Below are 23,958 nucleotides of genomic sequence, written 5' to 3'. Positions count from 1 at the left end.
CTAAGACTGTGATAATATAAACCACAATAATTAATCTTTGTAATTTAACCTTTGTGCTGATCTTCACTTCCATATATTCATTCCATTTGGTATCACACACTGTGGAAGAGGCAGAGACAATTTTGTTCAATTTTTTTTCCCCCATCATTTAAACTTCTTCAACTAGGGGCTGCTGTAGATTCCAGCTCGGGACCTTACAACTTGGCTGCTCATTTGATTTTAATTTCCAACTAGTTTAAGTGGGAATGAGCAGCAGGTAATTCCTGAATGGCTAAAAATCGAAGCTGATGTCACTGCTGTGGGATGTTACCCTCCAGGACTAATCACGGTTCTCATGCTGTGTAGTGATAGTCATAGAGTAGTACAGCATAGAAACGGGTCTTCGGCACTCCAAGTCTAGGCCGACCATCAATCTCCCTATCTACACTAATCCCATTTTATTGTTCCCACATTCTCATCAACTTCTACCACTTACCTGCACACTAGGGGCAATTTATAGCAGCCTAGTAATCTATCAAATCGCACGTCTTTGTGATATGGGAGGAAACCAGAGCACCTAGAAGAAACCCACATGGTCACAGGGAGGGCATGCAAACTCCACACAGACAGCACCAGAGGTTAGGATTGAACCCAGGTTGCTAGAGTTGTGAGGTATCAGCACTGTGCCACCCCAGATAACCTGTGGTTAGGAAAAATATTATTTTAATTAGAAATAAATAATTCTTTGTTTTCACAGCTATCTTAAAAATCTAACATATATTAAGAATGCTTTTTAATTGCACTTTTCTTTCAGGAGAAAAATAAACAAATGAGTAAATGTTATGTTGGATTTGAGGAGTTGAGCTGGCAACGTGGAGTAATTTTTGCTCCTCTTGTTAGTATTGGGATACAGGCAGTACCAGGCTGACTCATCATGTTTACATTCAAAGAGTCTGGTAAAATTATACACTAGTCATGATGTTCTGCTTTTACCTAAGGAGTGGGAGAAGTGACTTGGGACTGATGCATAATCTTCATTAACATAAAGCCTTCAGTCAGAACCACTCTTTGAATTCATGTGAAAGAAATTGGCCTGATTACAGATTAGGGTTACCAATGGTGGTTGGCTGTAGGATTGGAAGATTTATAATGTGATCTGCCTCTGTCGCTAGGTATGAATAGGAATCAACTTTTGTTTCCCCCATTTCTAACTATATTTTCTCAGCAATATGCAACAGTGTTCAAAGAAAATGAAAAACATACCCGATACTTTTAACGAATATTTTCTACAAATTTTCTCCTGATTTCCTCATAAGCAGTGCTCAGGAGATTAATTATTATTCCCTCTAGATTCCAGCCCACTCCAGGAGTGCTGACAACCCTTTGGGATGTTGTGCTTGTTGCAGACGTGATAGTGTGTTTGCAGTATTTGCAAAGCTCAAACATTTGAGAGATCCATCCATTCTTGGCACAGGATTTTCTGTGGCAAGTAATTTATTACTGCAAAGGAACCAACATATTCTTCATCTCCAGGATGTTTAATGCAAAACTGCTGTACTCAAAGCAAACCACAAGATGTCAAGATTCAAATGCAGAAATTCACCGTGCTAGTGTTCACTGCGAATGAATTACTGTGGTATAAATGATTCACAAGGTCACTATAATCTCCAGTCCATTGACTACGGTATCTGTTACTCTTCATTGGACCTGAGGCTTTCCATTTCACACATTTAGATCTAAATTGTCAAGGAAAATAGGATTTTGACACAGCAACATCTCCTGTCTATGCAGCAGTACATTGGCTTTCCTACTCTGTGTGTGTGTGTGTGTGTGTGTGTGTGTGTGTGTGTGTGTGTGTGTGTGTGTGTGTGTGTGTGTGTGTGTGTGTGTGTGTGTGTGTGGCAGTACAGTGTCTCTTCTCTCTTCTTCTGTTGGTGGGGTATTGCAATGCCCTCCTGCTTTTTGTTCACCAGTGCAGTGCCCTTCTTAACAACTGTGTGGCAGTACAATGTCGCTCCTTCTGCCTGTGTGGCAGTGTAGGCCCCCTCCTACTGCCTGTGTGGTAGTAGAGCGCTTCACCTTCAGTCTGTGTGGTGAAGACCTCCTACCATCCCTGTGGTAGTGCAGTGTCTGTCTACTGTCTGTGGGGCAATGCACTCCCCCACCAGAAGTCTCTGTGGTAGTGCAGTGGCCCATCTGTTGTCTGTGTTCCTGTATAGAGCCCATTGAATATCTCTTTGGCAATCTCACCTCTCCACTCTCTCCACATCTCCACATTCCTGTACAGTACCGTTGAATTCTTCTTTGCCCGAATTCTCCCACTGACTGTCTGTTGCCAGTGCTACAGCATTGTTGACTGTGTGCCAGAATATCTTCCCTACTGTCAGCTTGCCAGTACAGTGCCCTGTTGAGCCAGTACAGCATCCTTTTACTGCTTGCATGCCAGTACCATGTCCCCTACTATGTTTGCCAATAATGGTATCATCTACAGTCCTATGCCAACACAGTGCCTGCATTTTCTGTGTGTCAGTGGGACATCCTTTATTCTGAGTTTGTCAGTGCAAGCACCCCCTACTGTCTGTCAGCTGGGACCATTCTCCCTCCTATCAAGGTTCCTGAACAATGTGTCCTCGGGTCAGTATGTCTGTGTAATACCAGCCACTGTCACTATGCTGGAATAGTGACCCCACTGCCCATGTACCATACAGCACCTCCACTACCTATGTGCCAGTATAGGTCCCTCTGCAGTCCGTGCACCAGTGCCATACTCCCTTCTGTCCATGTGCCCCTCATATCAATTTAGCCTCTCAGTGTCTGCACAACAGTATCCATTCCTCATGTCCCTTCCTCTGTTTGCTTGACTGAAGCTCATTACAACATTTTAAAGCAAAAATTGGCAAGAAAACTGTATGAGGTCAATGCCAGAGAATTGTTTTGCTTCCAAGTCAAATTGTTTTTATAAATATATTTCCTTTCTGATATCATTGTTAACACTGTATGGATGTCTTCATTGAGCAGACGGTACAATCAACACCAGATTTTTTTTTTGTCCCGCAGTTTTCAATACACATAAAAGGTTGGTTGTCAAGGTGAAATGTGCACAAGAGGTATTCTAAAAATGCTCTGGAATATTGTCTGGGAAGTAAGTTCCAACACCATCTTCTTGTCAACCCAGGTCCCCTGGGAGTGAAGCTCTTGAAGGTCACTCAGTTATCATTCCAGACCATCGTTTTGTGCCTTTCATTGGGTTTTGACTTGGTATCAGACCTAGGCTGTAAAGGTTGTCACAGAAAGTCTACAAAAAACAGATATGAAAAACTGGAAAAGGGTCAAAGAAGTTACAGTTCAGAGGCGTGGTTAGACTCTGGTGTGTCTGCAGGTCCTGGTAGATCCTGAGGTGGTTGCAGAGGCTGAGGTGGTTGGCGACTCATCGTCTCCTGTGTCGCTCTGATCGTCCTTGTTTAAGCCCTGGCTGCTGATGTGACTCTGGAGAGCTGCGGGCGTAAGCCATTCCTTGGGGAGACAGCTCTGGAGGAATGGGATGCAGGAACTGAAGTAAGCCAACCGATTCACCCAGCGAGGAATCTCCTTACCGCACAGGATCTGGGAAAGAAACAAGCTCAGCTTCAGAAAGTGAAGGTGAGTGATTGAGAGGAATTCCAAAGGTACGTCACCTGATAACTTCAAACAAAGCGAAGAACAATTCTCTGAAATAGTTTACAGCTTAGCTACGCTCAGAGGTGTCAGCACTGCACGATTTATAACTTCATTACAGTAAATGCAAATTCAAAAAGATGCAAATGCCAGAAATCTGAAATAAGAGCAGAAAATGCCAAGCAGCATCAAACAGATTTCAAGTCTGACGAAGGGGCTTCAACAATAAATGTTAACAGTGCTCCTCCTACTGTGTATGTGGCAGTACAGTGTACGGCAGTGGTATCTTAAAAATAACCTTTCATCAGAATTTGAACTCTACTTCCCTTACCACAGATGCTGCCTGCCCTGCTGAGTGTTTCCAGCACATTTTTTTTATTTATGACTTCACTATTATCTTTGACCCAAACCATCTACTTCCTTCATAGTCTCATAGGTTTTATTATTTTTGTCAGTTTCTGATTCTAAATCTCTGCCCCACATTGCATGCAACATTGGATTACAGTAACCGACTGTGCAGCTGATTTGAAATGGAATGTCAGATTATATCACAGTAAAAAATGTGATATAGATCTCAATACCTTTCTTGGTTGTATTAGCACCTTAAGAGCATTTTTAGAGGTCCCCTTCCTTTCAAAAGTGTAACTGTTTCATGTAGGTTTGACTGTTATCATTTATAGACAATCTGACACGATCTTATGATAGAAATTTAGAAGATTATGAGAGGCATAGATAGGGTAGGCAGGCAGAATATTTTTCCCAGGGTAGCAATGTCAATCAAGTACTAGAGGACTTGCATTTAAGATGAGAGGGGGAAAGTTTAGAGAAGTGCTGGGCAAGTTTTTTACATAGGGAGTGGTAGGTGCCTGGAACAGGCTGCTGGGGAGAGCGGTGAAAGCTGACACAATAATGGAGTTTAACAGGCTGGTAGATGGACACATGAATATGCAGGGAATGTGGGGATATGGATCATGTACAGGCAGAAGAGATTTAGTTTAATTTGGTATTGTGTTCGATGCAGATATTGTGGGCCTGTTCCTGTGCTGTACTGTTCTATGATAGCAATCAGGGTGCAAAATTAAACTGTCTGTGAAGAGTTAATACCTGAAGAAAAGTTGCAGCATCTAAAGTTTGAAGAAGAACCTTCCTATCAATGCATTTGAAGTCAGTGCCTAAAGAGGTGGATTTTATCAGCAAATAACAAATGAACAGCAGTTGTCAAGCCTGAATTAAATGGCCAGTTGAACCGATGAAGTTATAGAAAGACTGATGTACGTGGGGTCACTGTGAAACAAAGTAAATATGTTCCATTATCATTCTGTCTTAGACTTTAATGAAACTGCTAACAATCTGATGCACTGGCTACAGGCTGTGATATATTACCCTGAGTAATCTTATCGTGTGCATCAAAGTTGAGCACTCTTGGTCTGTCACTGACCACTGGAAATCTGGCAAAGAAATGAAAGCTGAAAAGAGTAAGAACCTAAATGCCTGCATATCACTAGGTCCCGAAATGCAATCATTCTCGGAAACCGGCACAAGATGTCCGGCAGTGCTTCACATTTACCTATAAATGGGATTTCAGGGAGCAAGTGAAATTTTTGCTCTACATCCTTATCATAACTCAGGCATCCAGCCAGCATTATCTGCACTGTTCTTTGGCTGCTCTTCTGTCTTGGGGTGTGGATAACTGGTTTAATTGAGGACCTTTCTGAAAAGCCAACACATTTGAAATGAGGGAATAAAGTGGCTGGAGCAGTGCAAAGCCGGCAGCCGGGTAGGTTTGGAAGACCCTGTTTCATTCTGTCAGTAAGCAGAAGTTTCCCCAGAAAAAATCTCCTTGAGCAGTGAGTTAAGTCACTGAAGAGATTAATGCCACAAAGTACCTTCTAGGACATGGGTGGAATGCAGAATAGCAGTACAATGATTCAGTAGAGCAGTCAAGATAAAAATCGTTTCCATCACCTTATTCTCTCTCCTCACACCTGTACCAGCCTCATTTTCCCTACTCACTACACTCCACAGTGCCAGCTACTTCTACTCTCATGGTGTCATAGAAAGAGCAAGTGAACATGAAAGTCCTTCAGCCCACTGACCATCAAGCATCCATTTTTACATGAATCATACCCTAACCTATTTTATTCTCTGCACATTCCTAACAACTCCACCCCCACCCCACTCCCCAGGTTCTACCACTCATTGACACATTTACAGTGACCAATTAACCTACCAACCCGCACGTGTTTGGGATGCAGAGGTGAAATTGGAGCACCTGAGTGAAATGTACTTAAGTTGGACCTCTAAATGTAATAATAATATGGGAGTTCATTCAGATGTTGGGAGTGTCCATAAGTCAGGCGTGGGTAACCCAGGGATGGCCTGTACTTCATATTTTCTTGTGACATAGAAGCCATTGAGCCCATCGAGTCTATGTTGGCTTTCAGAGCAATCCCATCACGTATTTCCCTGCAAACACATGCCCATTAACTCCCCTCTGATTCTACTACAACTCCCCTTACACCAGGGGCAATTTAAGGAGCCAACTAACCTACCAATCAGCATGTGGGAGGAAACCAGAACATTTGGGGGGAATCCCATATGCTCACAGGGAGAACCTGCAGCCTCCAGCCAGCCAGCACCAGGAATCAGGGTCAAAACTGTATCAGTGAACATTTGAGAAAGCAGCACTCCCTTGCTGTGCCATTATCAGCTTGAGCCTGTGCCTTCTCAATGTTCTTTTCACCTCGCACCCCTGAAGGGAGCAGGATTTCTCGCTCCCTTCCTCAAATGCCAAGGGAGAAAGGAGAAACTTTATGTCTGGGTATTTACTTATTCATCACAGGCAATGCCAGCATTTATTGTCCTTCCCTGATTGTCCCTGAACCGAGAAAGCAATTCAGAGTCAACCACATTGGAGGCAAGACAGTTTGGGTCTGTATTCCTTAGAGTTGAGAAGAATCAGTGGTGATCTTATTCAAGCATACAAGATCCTTGTCTTGACAGGGTAGATGGTGAGGTTTCCACTAGTGAGAAAGTCACGAACAAGGGGACATATTTACAAGATAAGGGGCCAATCATTTGCTAGTCCAGTTATATTCTGGTACAGCGTGCCACAGTTTAATGATTTTTGTGTTGATAGGTATCCCCTTCCTTCAGCAGGCAGTGTGCTTCCCTTTCAGTGGCATCAAAAAGACCCTGAGTCCACCAGCCGCAACGCCTGCTGTGTTACTGTGTCACGTCTTCCACGAGCCTGTCCACTGTCCAGCTTGTGATGCAGGCAAACACAGGCAGATTTTACACTGAGGCTCTTCAAGATCGAATTGAGATGAGAGTAGATTGATACAGTGCCAGATCAGAGCAGGATGAGAGTGAGAGCTGAACTCCAACAGTTATGGATTAATGAAGAAAGGAAACCATTGCTGAAGGCTGTGAATGTTTGTGTGATGGATTTTTCTGACGTTTAGATAAATGGAGGAATTCTACTCTCTCCCCTGTGGCTGGCTTCAATTTGCCACTAACATTGCCCTCGGGCTCTGTAACATTTCATATCTTCTCCAAATATTAAACAAAGAAAAGGCTTATTTCCCTGTGAGATTTGTCAGCAGGACATGAGAAAGAATGGGAAGTGATATAAAACACTGGGGGACAGATCCATCCAGTACCACTCTCTATCCAGACAAATCCCTTGATGACGTGGCAACTCTCCTTTGACATTCAATTTGTTATCATGTTTTATCTATTTTCTTGCACAGCCCATCAATTTTCACACACCCTCTGTCAAGAGCATCCTCTCACTTTTCTTAGCCCCCTCCCACGGGGGCTCTGCACGTAATTGTGTTGGGTCAGAAGCAGAATCTTGTTTCATTTACCGGGGACCTCATCGTTTACATCTTGGCATTCATTGAAGCCCAGTCGGCACCAAGTGTTTGCACAGAACAGGAATCCAAACCGCGCCTATCAGCGCTGTTAATGCTCTAATTATATTACCTCACTTGACCGATGGGATGGCTTGATCAATTTTATTTTCCTGCCCTGACTGATTTCACTGATGAAGCTCAGATGGGAATTACATTCCCTATTCCCAGAGCTGTAGTCTCTGCATTTGTTCTTGGGGAGAAAAGTAGAACTCGGATGAGATTTTCAGGTGCTGCTTTGATGTCAGGAACCTGACAAATTTGGTGTGGAGCAAGTAAAAGGGGTTTGTATCTTGCACAGAACAACAGATGGCATCAGCATTAAAATCATGGCCAACATGAGACCAGTGTGTTTATTACGAGAATGATCCCAGGAATGAAAGGGTTAAAGTATGAGGAGTGCTTGATGGCTCTGGGCCTGAACTTGCTGAGCCATGGATGAAGGGGGATGAAGGGGGATCTCACTGAAACCTACCGAATATTGAAAGGCCTGGTTAGAGTGGACATGGAGAGGAATTTTCTAATAGTCGGAGAGTCTAGGACCAGAGGGCACAGCCTCAGAATAAAAGGATGTCCCTTTAGAACAGAGATAAGGAGGAATTTCTTTAGCCAGAGGGTGGTGAATCTGTGGAATTCATTGCCACAGATGGTTGTGGAGGCCAAGTATATTTAAAGTGGAGGTTGATAGATTCTTGATTAGTAAGGATGTCAAAGGTTATGAGGAGAAGGCAGGAGAATGGGGTTAAGAGGGAAAAATAAATCAGCCATGATCGAATGGCGGAGCAGACTCGATGGGCCGAATGGCCTAATTCTGCTCCTATGTCTTATGGTCTTATTTAACACTATTGTTTTAGTGTGTGTGATTTATTGTTCTTCCTCTTCCTCCGTTTATCATGAATTGTGTACTTGCTGATAAACTGGTCTGACAATCACAGTGAATCGTGAGTTCTGCTGCTAACTGTCCAGTACCCAATGTCACAGTGATGAAAGTGTCCTGTTATTGACTGTTCCCAACACACACTCAGAGTGATGAGAGTGTCCCGCTATTGACTGTTCACCATTGTACACACACTCAGAGTGTTAGGAGTGTCCTTTTATTGACTGTTCCATGTCATGCTGTCACATGTTCCCAGCACCCGCTCACAGAGGAGTAAGTCCTACTACTGACTGTCCCTTATTCACATTCTCAGTAATGCATCTTCCTCTCAACCATTGCCTGCTCAGACACAGAGAGATTGTCCCTGCCACTACTGGAGATGATGAATGAATACTCCTCTCAACTGTCCCCCCACACAGTGGCAGTGGTGAGTATGTCTTGCTGCCAACTGTTCCCGACACACTGTCGCAGTGATGAGCGTGGATTCCTCTCAACTGTTCCCTACTCACGCTCACAGTGATGACTGTGCCCTGCCCTTGACCGACCCCCACCTAAAGCTAGAGGGCATGTTTAAGGCGAGAGAGGGAAGATTTAAAAGGGGATCCGAGGGGCAAGTTTTTCACACAGGTGGGTATATGTAATGAACTGTTAGAGAAGGTGGTAGAGATGGGTACAATTATAACATTTAAAAGATGCTTAGATAGGTACATGGATAGGAAAGGTTTAGAGGGATATGGGCCAAATGCGAATGGGACTAGTTCACATGGCCACCTTGGCTGGCATGAACAGGTTGGGCCAAAGGGCCTGTTTCTGTGCTGTGCAACTCTATGTCTCTAAAATATATATAAGGTAAACTACAAGATTTATTTTATAAACATGATCATATTTCTAATATCTATTTATAATAAGGGCATTATTTATTGCTAAGCATTATAATATTACTAAAGCATATTATCTGCTTTAATCATTTCACTGTTTTTTAAGATTCCTTTCCACTGTTACGAACGAGCAACAAAAGAAACACACCAAGTCATGTATCAGTGTTAAAAACTATTTTATTAATAACTACTTATGATAATAAGAAAAATAAAAGTAAAAATGTTGCAATGTTAGAAGTAAAAATGTTAGATCTTAAACATTAACCCCAAAAACTAAACCCGTAGTGTGTGTGTGGCAAATTCCCAAACTCCAAGTCCAGGAATGGTTCTCGAAGTTCAGTTCTGCAAGCTGTAAGGTGAAACATGAGCAAAGGCTTCGTCAACAACCACCGTTGACTGAAGACAAAATGTAGAGAGAAAATAGAGAGTAATTACGAAATCCAAACGTTCCACTTTGGAACTCATACGACACCTCAGTGTCTACTCAGCAGTAACTACTCCACCGCTTTCTCCCGAAGCATCTGCCACCCCGAAAGGCACTCGAATCATGGCCGTCCACACAAATACCTGTTTCCTTCTACAGGTTACCAACAAAGTGGACTCCACTGGATTATTCCAAAAATCCATACGTGGATTGTAGTGACAGACACAGTTACTGTTCTTCATCCATCAATAGAGACTAGCAGGCTGGTCTCTCTCTCTCTCTCTCTCTCTCTCTCTTCTCCTCTGACTGACTGACTGACTCCGACTATTTGCTCCAAAAACGTCATTACGTCCTTATCTTCTGTTTGTCATCATCACGCGCTCCACCCCGCCCCCCCCACACACATACACACACACACACACACACACACACACACACACACACACACACACACACACACACACACACACACACTCTGCTCTATCTTAAAGGGACATTCATCAATAGTAACCTAGTCCGTAACACCACAAACTGGCTGTCAATCACACGTGTTGCATCAGTGGGCCAGATTGTCTGATTGGACATCTGACGGTTTCTGGCCGCCAAGTGTGCAACCCACTGTCCAATGACAAGCCTGCTGATCTCCTGAGCAAGTTTGGCGGACTGGCCCCATTGTGCCACCCAGCATTCATTGGCCCACAGGAGGCAGTCACATAACCGGCCCCTTGCACACTTCCTTTGCATCATGCATGATTGGCGTAGAAATTCTTGGTGATGTCTCTGGGCTGTGTGGCTACATACCCGTCTCCTCCAACCTCAAGACACGGCTGAGAAACATCATTGCAACTCCCATGTCAATCATTAGGGGCAGAGCAGGAGATTGAACATGTTTTAAAATTTTGCATTGATTAGCATTAAGCCTTTATTCATCAGAGGTTAGAAGAATGAGTGGAGATCTCATTGAAACATACAGAATTCTGACTGGAATCAAGAGGCCAGATGCAGATAGGATGTTTTCCCTAGCTGTGGGGTAGTGGGTGTTATGGTCTCAGGATACAGGGTATCACATTTAGAACTGAGAGCGTAGTGAGCCTATAGAATTCTCCACCACAGGAGACTGTGGTGTCATGTCATTGAATGTATTTAAGAAGGAGATGGATAGATTTCTAAACACAAAAGACATCAAGGGATATGAGGAGAGAGCAGCAATATGGCATTGAAATGGAGGATCAGCCATGACTGTATGGAATGCCAGAGCAGGCTTGAAGGGCTGAATGGCCTAATTCTGCTCCTATCTTTTTATGTTTTGATACTTTTTTTAAATTTTAAGTTCAGTTTCAGTCTTCATTGACTTGTTTGGCCAAAATATCCAGCTGGTAAACACTGTGGACCCATGTAATTGATTGCCCAAAATACCAGCCAGAAAGGTAAGGGTTCTTGGGGCAGACAGTTATATAGGCCCACAAAGTTTACAAAATTCACTGTCCTATTGAAATGATTGGGATCTCCATTCTTACGCAGGTCTGAGCTGGTGTGGGATCTGAGTGGCAAGCTCCCTGCACTTTGCTGGGGAACACCAGAAAGACTAGGCTCCAGCAGCCCAGGGACACACTGTGGTTACACATGCAATGGCACCTGTCGCTCAGCAGGTCACGTCTTTGCAACAGCTCACGTGAGTGCAGGGTGAGTGGCCACACCTTGGCATTTCCCTTTGAAACCATGCGTCATGGCCAGCACTTATTATATAAATTGGATAATGAAACAAATCCCTTTAAATGCTGTTTACTTACTAATGAGAAGCCAGGAGTATCAGTAAAGGCATTGTTTCTATTCTTCTGGGATTTTCATAACAGAAGCTTTGCTGCAGACAGTTTATTCTGCATTCTCATTGATGGTAAATGACGATTGCCTCAGATCTCTGCCTTGGTCAACAGTGCTAAATGAACCACATGGTAGCGGGAGCAGATTGTTCTCTGCCTCCAAAATTTAGCTGCACATGGAAGTTCAGTTTACATAATGCGGCACAATACATGTGCGTTAATATTTTATATCAAAGAAATTTAAAGCAAGTCTTGTGAGACACCTCTTCTTACAATTGGTGTCACGGAAGCAGAGTCAGATCCACAGCTCACGCAAGATCTCCTGACGGTATAAGAACGCAGGAGTTTCTGCCTTTGGGTCCATATAGCTTATGCAGAGTAGGGGTGGGAGTATAAGGTGAAAGAACAGAGGCAATCAACCTTCCCTTGTTCTAAATGCAGAGTGGAAGACAGGAGAGTGAAGATGGAATGCAGGAGGAGAACCCAATTAGCTCAGATGTGTGTTAGGTGTAACTTGCATTACATACCGTAAAGACTGGGCAATAAGAAGCGATAGGGTATATGTACTTTAATGTATGTTCAGCCTCTTAATAGCAATTCATGTTTTAGTCATCATGGCCATGTTTGAATGACAACATAAAAGGGGCAGAATGAGTCTTTCAGCAATCGGCAGCCCTTCCCACAGAGAACCAGGCATCATAGGTACTTATGGTTGCACCATTTCCTGCTGAGAAGATGCACTAAGATTATGGCTCGAGGGCAAGCAATAAGTGAATGATCTGTTGATTCAAACAAAGAAACTATTCTCTTTAAAGAAAAAGCACAGTGAGCAACACACAAAGGAGCTGGGGGAACCCAGCGGGTCAGGCAGCATCGATGGAGGGAAATGGACAGTCAAAGTTTCTGGTCAGGACTGGATAGGAAGTGGAGAGACAGCTAGAATAAAAAGGTGGGGGGAAGGGGTGGAGCAAGAGCAAGCAGGTGATAGGTGGATCCAGGCGAGGGGGTGTGATAGGCAGGTGAGGGAGGGGGAGAGTGGGAATGATGTAAGAAGCTGGGAGGTGATGGGGGAAGTAACAAAGGGCTGAAGAAGATGGAATCTGATAGGAGAGGACAGTGGACCATGGAATACAGGGAAGGAGGTGAGGAGGGGAACCGGTGGGAGGAATGTGTGGGTGATGGGCAGATTGAGAGGGTGGGGGAGGGGAAAGTGATGGGGTAATGGGGGCCGGTGGAATAAGGAAAAAAATAAGGGACAGAGGGGAGTGGTTACCTGAAGTTAGAGAAATCGAAGTTCATGCTGTCAGGTTGGGAGACTCCCAAGGCGGAATATGAGGTGCTGCTCCTCTAATCTGTGTCTAGCATCAACTTGGCAGTACAGGAGGCCATGGACAGACATGTCGGTGTGGGAATGGGAAGTGGAATTAAAATGGCTGGCCACCGGGAGATCCATCCAAGCAAAGGTACTCGACGAAGTGATCCCCCAATCTGGGTCGGGTCTCACCGATGTAGAGGAGGAGGCACCGGATGCAATAAATGACACGGATGAATACACACGTGAAGGACTGCCTCACCTGGAAGGACTGTTTAGGGCCCTGAATGGCGGTGAGGGTAGCGGTAATGGTGAGCCACACATTTCCAGCTGTCTTTCACCATGGTGTGTGGGCTGTTCAGGGTTTTGTTGGGTGGTTTTCTTGTTCCTCTAAGTTGCCTTTTTGAATCAGGATTGCTTTGTTGGCTAGGTTGCCACACATAATATTTTCAAACATTTAGAGCTGTTATTAACCACAGGGTCAATGTTAGTTAAGGTTCTTTATTGGCAGCAGTTGCACCTACTCAGTTGAAGAGCCAGTGGGGAAGTTGCAAATTTCTTTGCAAGGAAAATAAAGCCTCTTATTAACAGCAGTAAAGGTCCAAAGAAGAAGATGATCAGAGAAAGTAGGAAATGATTTAGTTGTATTGCAGAGACAAAGAACTGGCTAATATAGAGGAGATAACTGCAGGAAAAAGATTAGAGGACTAATTCTGCGGCGACAGCTGTGAAACTTGCCTGCAATGCATTTATAAACCTCAAAACTGGGATTTACATCTAAAGTTTGCTTATCAGATGCAGGCTGAGTTACTTCACTTGGAATAAAAAAGTACTTAAAGTGCTCAACAGGTCACTCAGCATCCGTGGAGAGAGAAATAGAGTTAACCATTCAAGTCAAAAGCCCTTCGAAAGAATTGATCTGTAACATTAACTCTGTTTCTCTCTGCACGCATGACCTAATGAGTAATTCCAGCATTTTCTGCTTTTATTTCAGATTTCTAGCATCCACAATTTGTTGATTTTCAATGTCTGGCTGTGGTGTCCAGACTCAATTGCTCGCAGGGGACATAGGTCTAAAGCATGTGACAGAGTCATAGAGATGTATAGTACAAAAAGGGGCCTATGGCCCAACATGTTGTGTGAGTGTCAGTGAGTACAGGATTAGGCTATAAGGTGATACTTTTAATTTCTTCCTCACACTTAAAAATTTGACTCTTACTTGAAGGACTATGAGGAAACATGACTGCATTTCCCCAATAGGTAAAGCATATGGGAAAAGGGGACTGCCAATAACAAATTCAGACAATTTTCTCCATTATCTCATCTAAATAAACTCAGTCAAAGGGAATTAACCTGCAGACATGGGTCTGATGGAGAATACTCTGGAGAGGTATCCTTGCTAATCTCTTGTAAGCACTCGCCACAATTTCAAGTTAACTGTTAAAATCCTGGGAACCTAAATCTTGCAAAGAACAGAAGAAAAATGTCGTGCCTTTCGGTTTATAAGAGGTTCCATTTAGAAAGTGTGGGCCCGTACATGCTTGCCTTTTGCCAGCAGTTCAATAAAGAACCTTGAGCGAGGTCATAGAGTCATAGAGCACTGCAGCACAGAAAAAAGCCCTTTGGCCCATCTAGTCCATGCCAGCCTGGTTTTCTGCCTAGTCTCATTCACCTACACCCGGACCATAGCCTTCCAAACCCCTCCCATCCATGTACCTATCAAAACCTTTCTTAAATGCTACAATTGAACCTGCATCTACCACTTCCACTGGCAGCTCATTCCACACTTGTACCACCCTCAGAGTGAAGAAGTTTTCCCTCAGATTTCCCTTAAATATTTCACCTTTCACCCTAAACTGATGACCTCTAGTTATAGTCTCACCCAACCTGAGGGGAAAAAGCCTGCATGCATTCACTCGATCTATACCCCTCATAATTTTGTATACTTCTATAAGATCTCCCCTCATTCTCCTGCTCTCCAGGGAATAAAGTCCTAACCTATTCAACCTATCCCTATAACCCAGGTCCTCAAGTCCCGGCAACATCCATATAAATTTTCTCTGCACTCTTTCAAGCTTATTGATATCTTTCTGTAGGTAGATTTGGCCTCAGCAATGTCTTATACAACTTCAACATAATATCCCAACTCCTATTCTCAATGCCCTGATTTATAAAGGCTAATGTCCCAAAAGCTCTCTTTACAACCTTATCTACCTGTGATGCCACTTTCAAGGAATTATGGATCTGTATTCCAAGGTCCCATTGTTCTACTGCACACCTCAGTGCCCTACCATTCACGGTGTAAGTCTTACCCTGGTTTGTCCTCCCAAAGTGTAACATCTCACACTTGTCTGCATTAAATTCCATCTGCCATTTTCAAGATTGAGATCAAGATCAAGATTTCTTTATTAGTCACACGTACATCGAAACACAGTGAAATGCATCTTTACGTAGAGTGTTCTGGGGCAGTCCTCAAGTGTCGCCATGCTTCCGGCGCCAACATAGCATGCCCACAACTTCCTAACCCATATGTCTTTTGGAATGTGGGAGGAAAACGGAGCACCCGGAGGAAACCCACGCAGTCACGGGGAGAACGTACAAACTCCTTAGAGACAGTGGCCGGAATTGAACCCAGGTCGCTGGCGCTGTAATAGCATTATGCTAACCGCTACACTACTACGCCTGCCCATTTTCCCAACTGCTCCAGATCACTTTGCAAGCTTTGATAGCCTTCCTCGCTGTCCACTGTGCCCTCAATCTTGGTGTCATCCGCAAATTTGATGATCTAGTTTACCACATTATCATCTAAATCATTAATATAGATGATAAACAACAATGGACCCAGCACTGATTCCTATGGCACACCACTATTCGCAGACCTCCACTCAGAGAGACAGCCATCTACTACCACTCTCTGGCTTCTCCCGCTAAGCCAACATTGAATCCAATTGACCACTTCATCCTGAATGCCAAGCGACTTAACCTTCTGGAGCAGCCTCCCATGCGGGACTTTGTCAAAAGTCTTACTAAAGTCCATGTAGACAACATCCACCACCTTCCCTTCATCAACCTTCCTGGTAACTTCCTTGAAAAATTCTGTTAGATTGGTTAGACATGATCTGCCACGCGCAAAGCCATGTTGACGATCCCTAATCAGTCCCTGTCTATCCAAATAGTTATATATCCTGTCCCTCAGAATACCTTCCAATAATTTACCCATGACTGATATCAGGCTCACTGGCCTATAATTTCCCAGTTTATTCCTAGAGCCTTTCTTAAACAACAGAACAACATTAACTATCCTCCAGTCCTTTGGCACCTCACCTGTAGCTAAGGACATTTTAAATATCTCTCCAGGGCCCCTACAATTTCTGCACTAGCCTCCCACAGGATCCAAGGGGACACCTCGTCAGGCCCTGGGGATTTATCCATCCTAATTCACCTCAAGATAGCAAGCACCTCCTCTTCTGTAATCCAGATATGGTCCATGACCTCACTACTCTTTTTGCTCAGTTTTATAGACCCTGTGTCTGTCTCCCGAGTAAACACAGATGCAAAAAATCCATTTAACATCTCCCCCATCTCTTTTGGCTCCACGCATAGATGACCACACTGATCTTCCAGGGGGCCAATTTTGTCCTTTGCTATCCTTTTGCTCTTAATATAGCTATAGAAACCCTTTGGATTCTCTTTCACCTTGTCTGCCAGAACAACCTCATGTCCTCTTTTAGCCCTCCTGATTCTCTCAAGTGTTCTCTTGCATTTCTTATACTCCTCAAGCACCTCATTTGATCCTAACTATCTTAACCTGATATGCACCTCCTTCTTTTTCTTTACCAGGGCCGCAATATCCCTTGATAACCAAGGTTCCCTAAACATGTTAGCCTTGCCTTTTATCCTAACAGGAACATACAGGTCCTGTACTCTTAATATTTCACTCTTGAAGACCTCCCACTCACCAAGCATCTCTTTGCCGGAAAACAACCTATCCCAATCCACGCCTGCCAGATCCCTTCTGATTCCATCAAAATTGGCCTTGCTCCAGTTTAGACTCTTAACCCTAGGACCAATCCTATCTTGAAACTCATGGAATTATGATCACTAGATCCAAAGTGTTCCCTTACACTCACTTCTGTCACCTGCGCTGTCTCATTTCTTGAGAGGAGATCCAGTATCACATTCTCTCTCGTTGGGACCTCTAAATATTGATTAAGGAAACTTTCCTGAACACATTTGACAAACTTGATCCCATCCAGTCCTTTTATAGTATGGGAGTCCCAGCCAATATGTGGAAAGTTAAAATCACCTGCTATCACAACTTTACATTTCCTGCAACTGTCTGCTATCTCTCTACAAATTTGCTCCTCTAAATCCCGTTGACTATTGGGAGGTCTGTGACATGGACCCATTAACGTGGTCGTCTCTTTTTTATTCCTCAGTTCCATCCAAATTCCTCGGTAGTCCAGCCCTCTAGTATGTCCTCTCTGAGCAGTGCCGGGACATTTTCCCTGATGAGTAATGCCACCACTCCCCCTTTAATACCTCCCCCTCTATCATGTCCAAAACAACGGAACCCCGGAACATTGAGCTGCCGGTCCTGCCCCTCCTGCAACCAAGTCTCACTAATGGCTACAACATCATAATTCCACGTACAGATCCATGCTCTAAGTTCATCTGCCTTACCTGCAATACTCCTTGCATTGAAATAGACGCAACTCAGAACATTAGTCCCACCACACTCAACCGTTCGGTTTCCATCTTTGCTTGTAGTCTTAACATCTACTTTCTCCACAGCCCCTCCACTTGCTGCCCTGCCACTCTGGTTCCCACCTCCCTACAACTCTAGTTTAAACCCCCCTCAAGCAGCACTAACAAACCTTCCTGCAAGGATATTGGTCCCTCTCCAGTTCAAGTGCAAACCGCCCCATTTGCCCAGACCCCACCTGCCCTGGAAGAGAGCCCAATGATCAAAAAATCTGAAGCCCTCCCTCCTGCACCATCTGCTTACCAATGTGTTAAACTGCACTATCTTCCTATCTCTTGCCTCACTAGCACGTGGCATGGGTAGCAGCCCTGAGATCACCACCCTGGAGGTCCTGTCTTTTAACTTAGAACTAACTCCCTGAATTCACTTTGCAGGACCTCGTCACTTTTCCTGCCTATGTCATTGTTACCAACGTGTACTACGCCCTCTGGCTGCTCACCCTCCTGCTTAAGAATGCTATGGACTCTATCCAAGACATCTCTGACCCTGGCACCTGGGAGGCAACATACCATCCAAGAGTCTCATTCTCGTCCACAGAACCTCCTGTCTACTCCCTCAACCAATGAATCCTCTCTCACTATGCTTGCCTCTTCTCCCTCCTTCCCTTCTGAACCAAAGAGCCAGACTCAGTGCCCGAGACCTGACCACTGGTAGGTTGTCCCCCCAATAGTATCTAAAATGATATATCTGTAATTGAGGGGAACGGCCACAGGGATACCCTGCACTGACTGTCTATTCCCTTTCTCTCTCCTGACGATCACCTACTGGGTCCTCTACATGAGGCAGGCAGTCTCTGACGTCTGCGCAAAACAGAAATGAGTTGAAGGTCCAGCAGTACCTCCGACCTCCTGCTCTGCTGCTGGACTCAGTACTGAGTTCAGGGATGCAGCACAAATGACCCAAGATGAGGGAGCTGGGGCACTTCGCACCTGGCCCCTCAGCTATAGGTCAAGGATGGCTTGAGCATGTCATGTGAACTCAGGTGACTGGGGTCACTGGCCGTGATTGAAAAGGTAAGTGTTTTGTTTATTTTCCTTTATTTTATTCAATCTGTATATTTTTAGTACCTTCAGGATTTTGTAAGTGATTTAGCTTTTTAATTATTTTATATATATACATTATTTAAAGTCAATTGAACTGTTTTCAGATGTAGCTGATTATTGGAGACATTGTAAACTGTTCAAAGGCCTTTGAGAGTAGTGATCTGGTGCCACTGGGGCTGTTCCGGGACGGGGTCTCAGGATTCATGACCTGAGGCTTGGTCATTGGCTGCAGCCCTCTCCTCACAGTGGGACAGTCAAGCCTCTGGCTTCATCAGTCCCACAACACTACAACAAGTAAGTGAGGCCTTGGGAAAAGCACATGAAGTGGCTGGTAAAGGGGGCAAGTGTAGGGAATCACAAATGGCCACAAAAATGAGAAAAAGTACCAAAGTGAAAAATATATACCTTGTTTCCTGCAATTCATTATGTTATTCTATGCTGAGTTCTTTATGTACTGTATAAACACTTACAGTAAATGGTTCGCACATCCACATTTTGCCAACTTGTTGTACTCTTCTTTATATTTCTTAAGTCCATTATCAATATTTGATAGTTGGACCAAATAAATCCAGGAGAATGAGATATTCAATTAATACTGAGATTGGTTCTTGCTTGATAAAAGCATTAAAAGTATTCTTCTAACTTCTTTATGTGGCATTGAATGGACAAAATATTTTTGCTGCTGTAAGTTATATGATTGCCAATAAATTGGATTTAATCTGTGTAAATCTGGTTTAGATTGCAACAATTCCTGTCACCAGGTAGGTTTAAGACACAATGGGAACTCCATAAATTTTAGTAAACAGTATACCTCAAATTATGGACATGCATTAGACTTGGACATTGTTAACTTTGCAAAGTACAAGTGATAGACTTAAGTTTTGGACTGTCAAGGCTTCAACTACCAAACAAAAAACTGTGACACAGTAATTGAAAAAAGAGTAATTATTTAAGAAACTTTCTCATAACAGAGACTACATATAGCAGACCTTGCTCCTCCACCATCCAAATATATCTTTAAAAACTCCAAATTAGCCTTCCTCTAACAGTGCTCAATCCTTGCCATTACACTCAGTTATCCAACAACTTTATACAGTATGTGTTCCACTTTCCTCAAACAGTGAGGAGCTACTTAAGGGCAGAAGGCTATCAGCAGCAAAGAATGGGTGATATCTTGAATTTCCAGAAAACCCCTCACTAACAAGAGAAAAGTAATAATGATTCTGCCTCTTTTAAAGGATGGAGATACAGATTTACGGATTATGCATAGGATGGTGGAATTTGTATATATTCCATTTAATAACACTATGGTACTTCTGTTCATATGCTCATCTGAGATATAGGTAAAAGAAAAGTTAAGATATGAAGACAAATTCAGCCAAGGATGTGACACGAATACACAAGTCTTTATCTCTTCCTCAGTACTTATATACAACCACACTTAGGGTTAATAGTTTTGGCACTGTGGAATCCTACAGGACAATTGGAATGCAATGCAAAGCACATTAATTTTACAGCATAAAGTAAATCCATTCCACCATTCACAAATGCATTTAAAGATGCTCTTAGTTAATTAAGGTATGTTTGTGTAGTTTCATATTTTATCATACAGGAATGTTAGAGTGCATTCAGTAACACACATGTTCTCATACCTCTGCCAGGCCTGCAGAGAAGTGGTTGCAGTTCTTGTGCATGAGGTGATAGGCATTTCCTTTGAACTCCTTCCCAAGCTCCTCAATAATTTTGTCAACATCTTCCTCGGTGAAGTCTGTAGTGCCGAGAGCGATGGCCTCTCTGAATAAAAACAACAGACTTCTTTTCAGGGTTACATTCTGCACATATAGATTTCCTGTGGCAATGCTCACAGTTGGAGGATGTGCTGTGCACCTCATTGAGGATCATTGATGAACACCAAGAGAACAAGCCAGTTTCTGTACTTGCTACACAGTGTTTTGAGATTCTTAGTGGTGTTTAAGATAAGATATCTTTATTAGTCACATGTACATCAAAACACACAATGAAATGCATCTTTTGCATAGAGTTTTCTGGGGGCAGCCCACAAGTGTCGCCATGCTCCTGGCACCAACATAACATGCCCACAACTTCCTAACCTGTACGTCTTTGCAATGTGGGAGGAAACCGGAGCACCCAGAGGAAACCCATGCAGACACAGGGAGAACGTATAAACTCCTTACAGAGAGTGGCCGGAATTGAACCCGGATCGCTGGCGCCGTAATAGCATTACGCTGACTGCTACACTACCATGTTTAAAGGGTGAATTCTCATGATTCTGTGAGATTTCTAGATCAATAACTTAATTTATCTCAATAAATACAATTTATAATTTGTATATTTTATAACGTACTTTATCTACTAAAAGAATTACTGGTTTTAACAGGTCCTCCATTTGATGATTAGCAGAGTGGTGCACACCTGCCCAAATGAGCAGGCCCAAGATCCGTTCCCATCCATGAAGTGAGACCACTTACATAGTTGAACAAATATACAGTGGGGAGGACAAGAAACCTAAACCAATGGCAACTTCTCACCATCTTCAGCTCCTAATGTAGCCAGAAGGGGATTTGTGGCTGACTGAGCTGGGCCAGGACCTCTGAAAACATCTGTACACCTCAAATCATGTTGAGTATTATGAAATAAGCCAGTTGTTCAGTATTAATTAATACACTTAACAAGTGGATCAAAAGATAACACCACCCTGAACCTCCAACAGTGCATTTACTGAGATAGTTCAAGAACACAACAATTCTTTGACGAGCAGCTCTAAATACAGCAGGAACCTCCAACCGCTGTATCGATAAATGGAGCCAGATTTGACTCTCAGAGGCCTGAAACAAAGCGAAGCCTGATTTCCAAAGCAAATCTTGAATCCACAGAGCAATTCCTGAATCATGGAGCGAGGCTGGGATCACAGACTGTGCTCAATAAACGTTTTAACCAGGAACTGGAGATAAGGCAACACTAAGAATTTAGATGGGGCTTAAGAACATAAAAAGGCAATTAATTTAACAAGAGGTAAAACTGGAATAGGCAGCAGAAAAATACTTCCTGCAAGTATTAAATAAAAAAACAAAAGATAAGAACTATGAAGTTGGGAAAGCTTTTAGAAACAATGATCTAAAACTAGATTAATTGTCACCTGAAGGAAAGTAGATTAATAAGGCAAGCCAGCATGGATTTATTAAGAGCAAATTATGGTTAACCAATTTGATGGAATCTTTGGATGAAGTAACAGATGGAGCTGATGAAGGCAATGCAGTTGATGTGGTGTACATGGATTTTGAAAAGGCATATATATATATGTGTGTGTGTGTGTGTGTGTGTGTGTGTGTGTGTCTGTGTGTATATATATATATATATGTATGTGTGTATATATATATGTATGTGTATATATATATATATATATATATATATATATATATATATATATATAAAAGATAGACTTAGCAGCGAAGTTGAAGCACATGGTATGAAAGGGATGTTCATAACATGAATATGAGGTTGTCTAAATAAATGCATAAAGTATTAAGGTGAATGGTTACTTTTCAGACTGGAGGAAGGTAAATAATGGCATTCCTCAAGGATCAGTGATAGAGACATTTCTCTTTCTGAACTATATTAATGGGTGCAAGCCACAATTTCCAAATTTGCAGGTGCCACAAAACTTTGCAGTATTGGGAACTGCGTGGTGGAGAGTGATAGACTGCAGGAAGATACAAATGGGCTGGTGGAATGAGCAGTACTAGGGTAATGTGGAGAAATGTGAGATGCTGCATTTTGGAAGGAAGAATGAGGAGAAGCAATATAGAATAAAGGATAGTTCTGAAAGACCTGCAGGAACAGAGGGACCCGGAAGTTATGTGTGCACAAATCATTGAAAATGGCAGGGTAGATTGAGAAAGTGGTTACTAAGTGCTACACATCTGTGGGCTTTATCAATAGAGGCATACAGTATAAGCAGGCACATTATGCTGAACTTTTATAAGATACAAATCCAACTTCACCTGACGTATTGTGTTTAATTCTGGTTGCCACATTATGGGAAGGATGTGAAGGCATTAAGGTCTGGAAAAGGATAGTTACAAGGATAGATTAGAGAGGTTGGGATTGTTTTCTTCGTAGAAAGGAAAGCTGAGGGGAGATTTGATTGAAGGGAACAGGACAGAGTGGTTATTGGGAAGCTGGTCCCTTTAGCGGAAGGTTCAAGGATTAGAGATCACAGGTAGAAAGCAAATGAAAAGTGACATGAGGAAAAAGGTTTTTACTCTGTGTGTTGCTGGAACTGGGAATCCTTTGCCTACAGATGTGCTGGAGGCAGATTCCATCGTGGCCTTTGAGAGGAATTGGATAAATATAAGTTGAAGAAAAATTTGTAGGTTTGCAGAGAAGGGGTGGGAGGGTGGAACTAGTGGGCTGCTCTGATAGAGAGGTGCCATGGACACGATGGGCCAAATAGCCTCCTTTTGTGCTGTAACCATTCTGTGATTCCATGAAGTAAGGTCCAGATAAATGAGTCACAAGTCCACCCTAAAACTGGAGATTATCCCTGTGAAATCTCATGGCTGGTTTACTTTGCACCTTCTACAATATTGATTTTGCAAAGATTTATAAAGTTCATCTTTGTTTGAGCATGATTATTAGGGGCTTTAATGGCACTGCATTTACTTAGTCATGGGCTGCATGCTCCTGAATAACCAAGTGTAAATATGAGACCAACACCAGGGGAATAAAAAACTAACAGCCAATGTAAATAAAGAGCAGCAGGCAGTGAATGGACCTTCATTATAGAGTTTATAAGGAGTTTTGCTGAGTAAAATCTTCAGCTTCTTATAAATTTGGTCTCAAAATTAAATTTGCATTAATGGAAATTATAATCTGCACACATCCAAATTCTGGTGACCAGTAAATGCTTCTATTTGATCAGCACATAAACAATCAAGGTAATCTTATTCAGAATGAAGAATGTACATGCAGAGTTCAGCCATTTTATTAAGAGACTCTTGAATGGATTTATTGATTGTTAGACACTGACCTTTAATCTTAATTCATTTATATGCTCACCAGAGCAAGGAGCATTAGTACTCAGTGACGAGGCAGCTTTTGTATTTTACCATCTGCCGCCAGCACTGGATGCTCAGGTTAGGAAAAGGCTCTTTGCTCAGTCTCAACTACAGCACTTCAATCCTTACCACACCAGTTTTGTGCTTCGTGAAGCAACAGTTAAGATTGTCATGTTAAAATGGTCGGTAAATCAAGCTACTGAGATTGCTGTTT

The 23,958-nt window shown here is 42.9% G+C and overlaps 1 protein-coding gene across 2 annotated transcripts in view; it reads right to left on the bottom strand.

The window, feature by feature from the left end:
* Positions 1-1,498: 1,498 nt before the first annotated feature.
* The window catches only part of LOC127574100 (deubiquitinase DESI2), a 148,840-nt gene continuing 126,380 nt past the window's right edge, over positions 1,499-23,958 (bottom strand). For both annotated transcript variants that reach the window (XM_052022776.1, XM_052022785.1), the window contains exons 4-5: positions 20,319-20,460; positions 1,499-3,582 (exon numbers count right to left, since the gene is read on the bottom strand). In XM_052022776.1, coding sequence (XP_051878736.1) covers positions 3,337-3,582; positions 20,319-20,460 — 388 coding nt within the window. In that variant the 3' untranslated portion in view covers positions 1,499-3,336. The remainder of the gene's footprint in view (positions 3,583-20,318; positions 20,461-23,958) is intronic.

The sequence above is a fragment of the Pristis pectinata genome, chromosome 1 (assembly GCF_009764475.1).
Source record: "Pristis pectinata isolate sPriPec2 chromosome 1, sPriPec2.1.pri, whole genome shotgun sequence".
Lineage (NCBI taxonomy): Eukaryota > Metazoa > Chordata > Chondrichthyes > Rhinopristiformes > Pristidae > Pristis > Pristis pectinata.
Note: the sequence above shows the minus strand (reverse complement) of the source record. Positions and strands in the feature narration are given on the sequence as shown.